This window comes from Echinops telfairi, unplaced genomic scaffold, assembly GCF_000313985.2.
Source record: "Echinops telfairi isolate 266 unplaced genomic scaffold, ASM31398v2 ScPeMD7_18;HRSCAF=68, whole genome shotgun sequence".
Lineage (NCBI taxonomy): Eukaryota > Metazoa > Chordata > Mammalia > Afrosoricida > Tenrecidae > Echinops > Echinops telfairi.
The window spans coordinates 86,085,912-86,097,648 of record NW_022103915.1 but is presented as its reverse complement, the minus strand read 5'-3'; the positions used below and the strand labels follow the sequence as shown (position 1 = coordinate 86,097,648).

Genomic DNA, 11,737 nt, shown 5'->3' with positions numbered 1-11,737 from the left:
GAATAATGAGGGTAACAAATGTACAGGTGTGCTTTATACAATTGATGTATGTATGGATTGTGATGAGTTGTATGAGCCCCCAATTAAAAAAAAAATCTTAGCGCTTGTTAGGATTCTTAGATATTGGGCCTCAAAATAATTTCTGAGCCATTTAGTTGGGTCAATACGCGATGTAACTTAGTCTGTGCCCGACGTTTGACTTGGAACACCCAGCACCCGGAGCGCTGGACTATTTTCATTTTTCTTCTTTTTTTTCCTTCTTTCCCATAAGTTTGTTTAAAGCGTTTTTCATGTCTTCATTCCGAAGGGTGTAGATGATGGGGTTCAGTAGGGGGGTGACCGCCGTGAAGAACACTGACACGACCTTGTCCTCGGGGAGGCTGGTGGCGGGGCGGGAATAGATGAAGATGCAATGTCCCAGGAACAAGGTGACGACTGTGAGGTGGGCTGCACAGGTGGAGAGGGCCTTCCGCCTGCCCCCGGATAGCTGCTGTCTTAGGCTCACCAGGATGACGGCATAAGACACCACAAGCACCACAAAACAGACCACGGAGATCAGCCCGCTGTTGGAGACGATGAGAATCTCAATGATATGGGTATCGGTGCAGGCCAATTTGATCACCTGCGGGACATCGCAGAAGAAATTGTCAATCTCATCGGGACCACAGTAGGGAAGCTTGATGGTGAGGGAAGTCAAGGCTATGGAGTGGATGGTCCCCCCTGACCAAAGGGCCACAGCCAACAGGACACATACCTTCCAGTTCATCACTGTCATGTACTGCAGGGGTTTGCAAATGGCCACATACCGGTCATAGGCCATGACGGTGAGAAGAAAGATCTCTGTGCAGGCAAAGAGGTGCAGGAAGAACATCTGGGTCACACAGCCACCGAAGGAGATGAGTTTCTCCTCTGACCAGGTGTCCACCAGCATCTTGGGGACAGTGACAGTGGAATGACAGACATCGATCAAGGAGAGGTTGCTGAGAAAGAAATACATGGGGGTGTGGAGCCGGTGGTCGTAGATGATAGTTATGACAATGAGGATATTCCCAATCAGTGTCAGGATGTAGAAAAGGAGGAATATGGCAAATACAGACACCTGCACCTTCTGATCCACAGATAAACCTCTAAGGTGAAAATGCGTCACTGAGGAAGTGTGATTGAGTAGGAGAGCCTCGTCCATCTTCTTTGTTGGACTAACCTGTCAAGAATGACAAGAAAACGACAAAACACTGGATACTTCACATCTCTATCAGTAATTATCTATATCTTAATTTCTTTTAAAATTTATTTTTATCTCTTGTTGTTAAGAATATACAAAGCAGAACATATACGGATTTGACAATTTCTGTAAGTGCAATTCAGTGACATTGATTACACTCTTCTGTTGTGGAACGATTCTCATCCTTTTTGAAACCGTTCCTCTCTATCAATCTAAGCTCACTGCCTCCTAAGTTTCCTATCTTAGGAAACAATTGTCAAGTTTCCTATCTTAGGAAACAGTTGTCAAGTTTCCTATCTTATTGCTGTTGTAAATATGCTCTCCAAACTCAGGCCAGCGAGTTGATCTTCAAACGAATAATGACCTTATCAGACAGCGTAGAACTATCCCACAGGGCTCCCAAGGCTGGGTGAAGCTGCGGGTCAAAGCCACCAATCACGCTGAAGAGAAAGATGAGTTAGCTGCTCCTGGAAAGATATACAGTCTTTACTAGACCCCACATAGAGAGGAGGAGCCCTGGAAGTGTAGGTGTAGTGGCTAGATGAGGCCTTCTATGCCTGTTAAGAATTACAGTCTCGGAGACCCACAGGGGCAGTCTATCCTGTCCTATACGGTCGCTTGAGTCAGAATCAATGGATGGCAGTGAACTATAGACAGGGTTGCTATAAACTGAAATAGATTTGATGGCATTGGGTTAGGTTGGGTTTTGTTTTGTTTTTAATATCAGAGGACAGACTAGATGGAGATGGGTGATCTTTATGGGACTAGATTGTTCATCTTTTTCCTATGGAGTAGCTGGTGGGTTGAAATCATTGACCTCTTGGTGTGCATCTCAGCACTTAACACCAGGCTCTTTTTGATTCCATATAGTAGTTTTTAAAAGAGCACAATGCTCACAGCGGACATTCTTAATTAAGCTAACTTGTTGCTTGAGACGTTTAAGATGTGAAAAGTTATTTTTGGTTTAAGATGTAAGGTTTAAAGGTTATCTTGGAACAATAGTTCCATTCTCCATGGCTCTAGAAAATCTGGATTCCACGATAATTTGAAATTCTGTCCATTTCTACCCCTTGATCAGAGTTCTTCTGTAGAATCTTCATGTGAAGGACTGATAGCAATCACCGCACAGTTCGTGTAGTCACTTGGCAAAGAAGGCAGTGGTTTATGGAGGCAATTGGCCACACATGTCATTTTGGTCCTCAGTTCCTGACTCTTCTTTCTGTGTTGTTCCAGGTAAACAGACATCACTGTTTGTACCTTGGAGGGCCACTTGCAATATACCATGAACTAAAGTACAATAGAAGCCATAAACCTGATCTTATGGCCACTTTAACTTCTTGGATATTTATAACCTTTTTCTCTATCTAGAATTTATTGTCAAACACCTCAGGCTTCTTTTAAAATTCTCCATTCAGCATCTTAAGTCATGCTAGATAGAAGGTATTAAGCACACATTTTTGAAATAATAGAATAGAGAATCTTGATTCACTAAGGGCTATAAACCAACCTCGAATAGTGAGAGCGGCGGGGGGAGAGAAAGAGAGAGCAAGAGCTAGAGTAGAGAGAAAGAGAATGGGAAGGAGAGAGAGGAGAGAGAAAAGAAGAGGAAGAGGAAGTAGAGGAGGAGGAGGAGAGAGAAAATAAGTGCCATTCCAATTTATTCTTTAAGGTAATAAGGTAGTTGTACTTAGACGTAGGTTATAGATATTTATGGGTGAAGAAATTGATGTCTCTCCTCACCCCAAATAAATAATTTGTTCAAAGTCACACAATTTGAACCTTGAACACAACTTTTAAGTTGTCCTATTGTCTGTATCAGCTCAAACAGCTTGAGATCCTGATGTCTTGAAAGTGTAATTTTCATAGCCTAGTTTTCAGAAGATAGAAACTTTTCTTGAAGCTTCCAGATAGCTGACAATATGGCTGTGAAGTTTTATGAGCAATATTTTCAGTTAACATTTCAATTAAACAAACTGAGATTTGAGTCTGGATTAATATTTAGAGCAATATCTTTGTTCTTTAGAGATTACGTTTACTATTGAAAATATTGTTAAAAGATTTGTTGGAAGATGTTGCTCAACTTATATACAAAGTATAATTTACATGTTTCTTTTGTCATTTGCTGAGTTCTAAAAGAATGGTAGGAGGTAGCAACACAGAAAGCTGAAGAATTAATCAAGAATGGAGCCGGCCATTCATTTTAAATTCAATAGGGGACATCTTACCTCCACAGGCAAAAGGGTTTGCTGGATCAGAACCAGGTCTGAAATAGTCATGTCTGTTTGTTATACCCAAATCCCAAACCAAGCCCGTTGTGGTCAAGTCGATTCTGCTGCCTAGAGACTCCGCAGGGCAGAGCAGCATCGCGTCACAGGGTTTGCAGGGCTGAAAGTCTTCACAGCAGTTGATGTCGCATCTTTCTTCTCTGGAGTGGATGGTAGGCTTGACCATTCGATTAGCGGCTGAGTGCCTAACCACTGTGCCACCAGGGCTTCTTTCCCTCATCACGGAATATATATTTAAAAATAAACATTTTCTCTTATTATTATTTTCATTTTGATGGAGTGACAAAAATATTTGGATACATAGAGGTATGTTCAACTGCAATGGAAATGTACTGTTACTTTATATAAGGATATAATGCGATAGACACCCGAGAAGTGTCTATGGCACAAATTTCAGAGACATACGGAAAACAAATAAGAAAAGAAAGATAATGTAAAGTATATACAACTCACCCTGGGTTTTTAAAAATTATCTCAGTACCTCCAAAGGCAACTGAATTGCCAGTCTTGTAGTTTCAATATCAAGAGTATTACATTCCAGCAGAAATCATAATTCACCTGAAGTTGGGCACATCAGTCATATTTACCTTGACTTTTTGCAAGGAAGGTGAGAGCCCACCAAATTCCCTTGGGTCTTGGCCACGGTCTTTGCTAACAAACAATCCACAGTAGATATATTTGGTGATTTTCCTGTTGAGAGAAACCACTTTAGAATTCTGCACAAATCACATCTTTATGCCTACGCTATTGCGATATTTCTCATATGTACAAGCATAAAACTTCGTAGTAAGACTTTTTTGTAAGTGGCTTCCCATCTAGTGACGATATAGTATAAGTGTGATCAGACGGTACTGAGTAGTGGATGGTATTAAAATCTTCCACTGACCACTTTTCCAGGGTGTGCTGCTTACCTGGAAACGTTGACCACAAGCTTATTCAGAAAACCACTGTTTCAGAAGCATCCTGCTTTCTTTGCAGTGCACTTTCTAGGTGCAAGTTTGGTGTTGCTAGTTTAAGCTGTATGATTGTACTTTCAAGAAAGGAAGGAAGGAGAATCTGTCGAGAAAGCAAGCATCCGGGATTGGAAGCTGCAGCACTGGTGTTGTTCCACCGGAATTTTATAGGATCCATGTCCTTGTGATCCTCGGCTCCATGCCATCAGCTCAACTAGCTAGCGGCAGTTAATTCCGGGGGGAGTAAAGTTAGACTTCACAAGTCACTAAGAGATATTAATGAGAATGCTGAATTTCAGCATCCAAATGATTAGGATGTGCTCATATAGGATCAAGTGACTATTTAATAATTGCCTACTATGTGCTACCTATGAGGTAAGGGACTTCCATGTTTTCTTGTTTAACCCACAGACATGGGAGAAAGGCAATGGAGTTGAGGTTTTTGTCTGCTCTCTGTCAGAGAAATGCATTGTCTGGGTGTAAATTCCAGCTTTCTCTATGAGTAAACTCGTGTGTTACTTAACCTCTCCCAGTCTCAGTTTCCTCGTCTGTAGCACACGCATAGTACTGATAAGCTTTTGTTTAGAGAGCTGTACAAATTATTTGATTGATTGTGAATTAAGTGAATGTTTACAGAGCAGATCATCATTTTATACTAAAAATGCTATCAAACTTCCTGATAGCTTATCCCACTTTCATAATTTTTTGTATATCATCTTCTGGTTGTAAATGATGGCTCACGTCACTCAAGTTAATACCTGTCTGCCCGCTAGCCTGTGACTTTCCCTCTACTCCTCCAAGTAAACATCAAATTCTTTCTGTCTTTCTTTCCTTCCCTCCTCTCCTTTTACCTTTTATTATGAATTAAAGGAAGGATTACAGAGTAGGTCATCAATTTTAGATTCAACAACTCATCAAGCTCCAAATTGTCTTTCCTTTTCCCGTCATTTCCAGAGCCCCTCTCTCCATCTTACTGGATATCGTTTCCCCGTCACTCAAATAACACTCACCTGTCCCCGAGCCTGCGCCTTGCCCTTCCCTCCCTGGGAACCACCTTTCACTGGGAAAACTTTTTTTTTTAAATAACAATTATCTCAGAGAACGTTTTCTCTGTTGTGACTGCCTCATTTCACTCAGCAGAATGTCTTCCAGGTTCATCCATGCTATGAGGTGTTTTACAGATTTATTGCTTTCTTCAGAGTTGCCTAGTGTGTGTATGTACCAACGTTTATTTAATGATTCTTCCACCATTGGGTATTTAAGTTGTGTCCATCTTCTTGTCCCTGTGAATAGTGTTGAGAGGAATATGTGTGTGCATTTGCTGTTTGCACAGATACCAAGTAGAAAGAATTCTCGGTCATATGGCATTACTAGTCCCAGTTTTCTGAGGCAGCACCATATCGCTTTCCACAGCACCTATGCAAAATAGTAGCACTTTCTGTGTTACTTATAATCATGTACTATATCTGTATTATACTGAATTCAAGATAATAAAATTAAAATACTAGCTATCAGCTAATTTTTGTGGTCTCATTATTGATGATTTTGGATCACAGCGAAAATTTAAAACATTTTGCTGGGTTTTCACCTTGCATGAGCTTGGGAATTACATCGAGAGAGAGAAGAATTTAAAGGAGGGGAAAATGAAACTGATGGAGAGTATACTTTGGGTTTTATTGATTTTATAGTGTTGTGGGATGGTTAAGGTATACAAAAGAATGGGTGTGGAATTAAATTCTCCATCTAACAATATATGGAAAGGAAGATTGTAAAAAAAGTATCAGAAATTACCTAAAATGTTTACTTCTGAGGAAATATAGTTTGATCTTCTTCTCACATGTTGAATTCATTATCCTTGATCAGTAGCCAGACATGGCTTTATTTAAAAACATGGAGCTTCTGACCTTACAGAACTACTTTACTGTCTAGCATAGATTATTGATCTGGGACAAATCACATTATTTATCACAGATATGCTACCTTTATTGGAATGACGGCTTTGGAAATTAGTGTACACATTGGGAATATATGAACTACTTTGGCTATTCTCTGTATTTTAGGCATTGCAAAATTTTATTATATTATTGATAATCTAAGGAGAGGACAGATAATGATGATCAGTTGCTTTTAGGGTTAATTACTGTCACTATAGTCATTAGTAAAACTCAACATTAATAAAATATTCTTAAATTTCTTAAAACAAAAAAATATTAAGCCAATAATAGAAATGAATTGAGATTGATTTAATACATGATTTTCAAATTAAGGTAACATTTCCACTCGAGACTCAAAAATGTTCCAAACAAGAGAATAAAAAAATAGATTCTTATTTCTAGTAATTACACAATACTCTGGAAACAGGGACACCACAATTTGTGGTCATACAGGATTCTATACAGCATTGTCTTGAAGAATAATTAAGGGAGAGTCTGACCTCTGGAGTTTCTGTTTGTTGAAACTGACTTCACAACAACATTTTTCTAAAAGAGCACAATGCTCAAAGCTAAACGATTACTGTTTGAGTTAAAAATGATTTCTAAGAAATCAGTTTTGTCAAGATCCAAGGCTCAAAGGGTCTCTCAGGCTGATAGAGTGGATGGGTTACCGCAGCCTCCAAGGACTCCATGAGTACGAAGAGTTCTGTCTCTCACTTCATGTCTGAGTGTCTGTGCTTCCCACCTGCCTCTCGGTGCTCTCTCTTCCACTGGGGCTAAGGGGAGCCTGCCACGCACATGTTCCACTCCGGGGTTCCCTGCTTGGCACTTTCTCAGTCTCCAAAGTGACGAATACTGATTTCCTCCACGGAGTAAAGGAAACTAGTTGTTTATACTTATACAGTGCTTATAAGTCAGTAAGTGCTTCACCTTACTGACTCCATTAAAATTTTTTTTTTAATCGATGCATACATCAATTGTGAGGTAGTTAGTTTATGGTGCCAACCTGGCAGAACACATGTGGGGTTAATTGAAGGGCGGAGAGATAAATGGCTCAGGGAACCTCGCCTTTCTAGTTCTTGGGTCTCTTGCTTTCTGATGGTTGGACCAGGGTGCAGTTGTCTTAGCCAGTTCCCTGCTTCAGCTGGCAAGGCTCACTTCCTGCAAGACATCCCCAAGGAGAAGCCACATGGACCTACCTCAATGCATCCTTGGGTGCTGGAGCAGCCGTGTGGAGACCCCTGCCAGTGCTGAGATGCTTACACATTCACTGACTTGGCTTTCCTCCTGTAGTCGGCATCATTGCATCTGTTTTGTGAGATGGAGGAGGACTTTGTGGATTGGTGTCGGACATATGGGTTAATGTTGGACTTGTGGGCTTGGGCAGCACTGGGTTGGGATGTTTTCTTGATGTGCACTTAACCTTTATATAAAACTCTCCCTTATACATTAATTTCTGTGGATTTGTTTTTCTAATGTACCCAGACTAACACAAATTGGGTAAAACACATTTGTACATTTGTTGCCCTCATCATTCTCAAAACATTTGCTCTCCACTTAAGCCCTTGGCATCAGCTCTTCATTCCCCCCCCCCCTTCGTGCTTCCCCCTCCCTCATGAACCCTTGATAATTTATAAATTATTATTTTGTCATATCTTACACTGTCCGGCATCTCCCTTCACACAATTTTCTGTTGTCCATCCCCCAGGGAGGAGGTCATATGTCGATCCATGTAATTGGTTTCCCCTTTCCACCCCACCCTCCATCCACCCTCCTGGTATTGCCACTCTTATCACTGGCTTACTGACTCCATTCTAAAAACAACTGATAAGCAGTCAATTGCCTAGAGTGTATGCAGTAATATTTGATGCTGTTGGGATAAAAAGGGTCATAAGATAAAAAGGTTCCTGTGTCTGAGGAATTTCCATTATAGTGAATTAAGATGACCTTTCTTCCCCAAATTTAATGAAATCCCTTGAAGAAAAATTTTGGGTGGTTCCATTACATGAATCAGTAGTGTGATGTGTTGTCCCATCCCATCCTTAACAACCTCCACACAAGAGGAAAGGGAAGTAACAGAACTTCCATACTCCTGGTGAGACCACCATTCTGTTCCCATCCCATCCCCAGCATAAATCAGATTCTAAGAGGAGGTGTGTTAGTCTGGGTACATTAGAGAAACAAATCCACAGAAACTCATATGTATAAGAGAGAATTTTATATCAAGGGTAAATGCACATCAAGAAAACATCCCAACCCAGTGCTCCCCAAGCCCACAAGTTCAACATTAACCCATTTGTCCGACACCTATGCACTAAGTCCTCCTCCATCTCACAAAACACACGCAATGATGCCGACTACAGGAGGAAAGCCAAGTCAGTGAACATGTAAGCATCTCAGCCCTGGCAGGGGTTTCCACATGGCTGCTCCAGCACTCAGGGATGCACTGGGGTAGGTCCATGCAGCTTCTTCTCAGGGATTTCTTGCAGGAAGTGAGCCTTGCAAGCTAAAGCAGGGAACTGGCTAAAGCAGCTGCAGTTTGGTTTGACCATCAGAAAGCAAGAGACCCGAGAACTAGAAAGGCGAGGCTCCCTGAGCCATTTAGCTCTCCACTCTTCAATTAACCCCCACATGTGCTTATTGGCCAGTTTGGCACATAAACTTTACTGATCTCAGGAGGCTACAATTAGATGCAATCATCTACTCACTGCTTCTCAAAAGAGACCAACCAGTGAAGTCTGACCAAGCCCCACATGTATGTTCATCTCGGTTTCACAACCTTTGAATCTTTAGTTCATCCCATTTGGACTCCATAATGCTTAGTATTGTCTGTAGTTAAGCTCTTATTAACCTTCTCTGATCCTGCAAAATCATGGCCCTCCTGGATCTTCTCATTTTTCAAACAAAATCCAGCTGTGATCTCAACTTCTTTTCTCCACGTTACATCTACGTTCCTGCCGTAGTCTAATACAGCGTTAACTTTCTCTTGAACTCATGTAGTAGCCTCTCCTCTGTATCTCTATTTTCACTCTTGTCTCCCTAAGGCCTGCTATTCAGAAGTCATATTTATTTTATAAGAGCACCCCCTTTTCTCCCTCAAACTCCCATTCCATAAAATAAAAGGCCTTTACCATGGTCTCTACAAAACTCTACATAATTTATCTGTTTTCCTTCAAACGTCACCTCTTCCTTCTATCTAGCTCACTGCACTGTAGCCTTGTGTCCTACGAGCATACCAAACATCCTCTCCTCACACGGCTTTTGCAACAGCGATTCCATTTGCCCAGAATGCTTTTCCAGCTTCTCACCTTCATCGGTCTTAAAACAAAATCAAATATCACCTTTTAGAGAGTATTTATTCAATTACTTTTCAAAAGAGAGTACTCTCTGAATTCCAACTCTACTGTCAACAACTTCAGGCCAAAGGCCACTAGAAATCAAGCTGTAGCCAAACAAAGTTGGGTTTCTTGAATTCTAGCAACGAGAGAGACTATCCATCATAGATAACATGTGCTATCTCAATAGGAGAATATTAAACACAAAACAAACCAGCTGCCATCAAGTTGATCCAGACTCGTGGCACCCACGTGTCAGATAGAACGTCCCATTGGGTTTTCGGAGGTAATCGTTGAGTTTGTCTCTAGATGGACCTGGCAGCATTTTGGTTAGCAGCCGGTATTATTAACTGTTTATATTATCCAGTGACTAGAAGGATATTAGAGAAGACTTAAAGGATTTGGACGAGGTGACAATGAGAAAGCTTTACGGAAGGAGGGCATTTCTTTGGAATCAGTGCTATCAGGAAGTGGGAGTAATTCTATAATTAGATATCTTGATACATTTCATTTAGAAGGTGGGACGAATGGAACAAATCTAAAATTCTAATTGGTGAAAAAGCACCAATCACTGATGTAGCCTGGGTAGGGTATTATTCGATTATTTTTGTGGTTTGGACATGTTCTTATTCTTTTTTGTTTCAGACATGATATTTTGAGTTGTGAGCAAGACTATAGCCAATTTGAATCAGCCATGTTTAAGTGTAATCAATTTTCCTGAGTGTTTCATATCTTTTATCATTGTACTCTCTAACTGCTTCCCAAGGGTTCAAACAGGAGTCTGGAATGTTAACTCCTCTTTGAATCCTGCTTTGAAACCTTCCTGATCATTGTCATAAGATAGATAAAGGGCAGACATCAAGATAAAGGATTATAGAATTCTTTTTATGTACTCACTATGTTTTATGGGTTTTGTGACCTGCCATGTATCCTAAGAATTATAACCCAACCTCTATGCATTATATAATTGAAATAGTTAGAAAAATTTGCTTTTAAATTGAAATGAGTTCAGCACCCCTTAAACAGCCTTTGTTGCTCTAGGAGGCTCTGTTCGTCTGGCTTCGTAATAAGTGGGGGTTCTATTTGCTCCATTTGGAGTGCTTATTGACAGGCTCATTTGCTCCAGGGCATGCGACCAATATGTTGGGGAACAAAATATTCGGGGTTTGTTTTCATCTTGTTCCATCGTAATAGAGAGTAACCTTTTCAGATATTAGAATTCTGAGAAATTATCTCTGATCAGCAGAAGACTACCATGGCCAACTACTAATGTTGTACTAACTCTGCCTTAGTGATCTTGGGTTATTATAATAGAAATACTACAAGTGAGTGGCTTTAGCAAACAAGCAAACAACAATTTATTTTCCTAGTCTAGGAGTCTAAGGGTCTGAATTTAGTATGCCAATGGGTTTCAGCTTCAACTTCCAGGCCCACTGGATAGGCACCTCTGCTCCCCTGACTTTGCGTAACCTCATTCTCCTACTTCATCTGAATGGCGAGTCCATGCCCTCAGCCAAAGCGGGGCCCCATTTTCCTGCCTTTTGGCCACGGCATCCCTGCCCCCTCCACTTTGGTAAGCTTTGGCCAAACTGAATGCTGGCCTTATACTTCAGAACTGACTCGGTGAGGCTGTGGCTGAGGTTTAGGAGGGTCTGATTCCACCCTTTGATACCCCAGAGGCGATGGCTCCACACTTTGAAAGAGAGGCAGCTCTGCCTCCAGGTCCCCTTCCAAAGGGTGCTGCTGATGGCTGAGCTTCTGCAGGGATGGTTTTTCTCTTTTCTTGGAAGAGAGCAGCGGTAGCTCCTTCTGCCTGTAGCATTCTAAGAGGCCGGCCATGTGCTCTCCTTTGGTGCTTTCTCTGTCCCCTTCAGACTAAGCTGATGAGTTTTTGACTGTGGTAGTTGATTATATCCCTCACTCACAAGCTTAATCTCTTTAGTAAAAGACTGTGTAGCCATGTCCTTGGTGAACATTTTAAGACATGTGTACAAGAAAATTTCCCAGA

At 41.1% G+C, this 11,737-nt stretch overlaps 1 protein-coding gene across 1 annotated transcript; it reads right to left on the bottom strand.

Annotated features, from left to right (window-relative positions):
• Positions 1 to 235: 235 nt before the first annotated feature.
• On the bottom strand, positions 236 to 1,189 carry LOC101658940 (olfactory receptor 4E1). The gene has a single exon (XM_004698460.2). The coding sequence runs from the start codon at positions 1,181 to 1,183 to the stop codon at positions 236 to 238; it is 948 nt and encodes a 315-aa protein (XP_004698517.1). The 5' UTR covers positions 1,184 to 1,189.
• Positions 1,190 to 11,737: the final 10,548 nt, after the last annotated feature.

Bases quoted from the DNA above. Each gene is read 5' to 3' on its own strand.
- LOC101658940 (XM_004698460.2), bottom strand. From the start codon at position 1,183: ATGGACGAGGCTCTCCTACTCAATCACACTTCCTCAGTGACGCATTTT.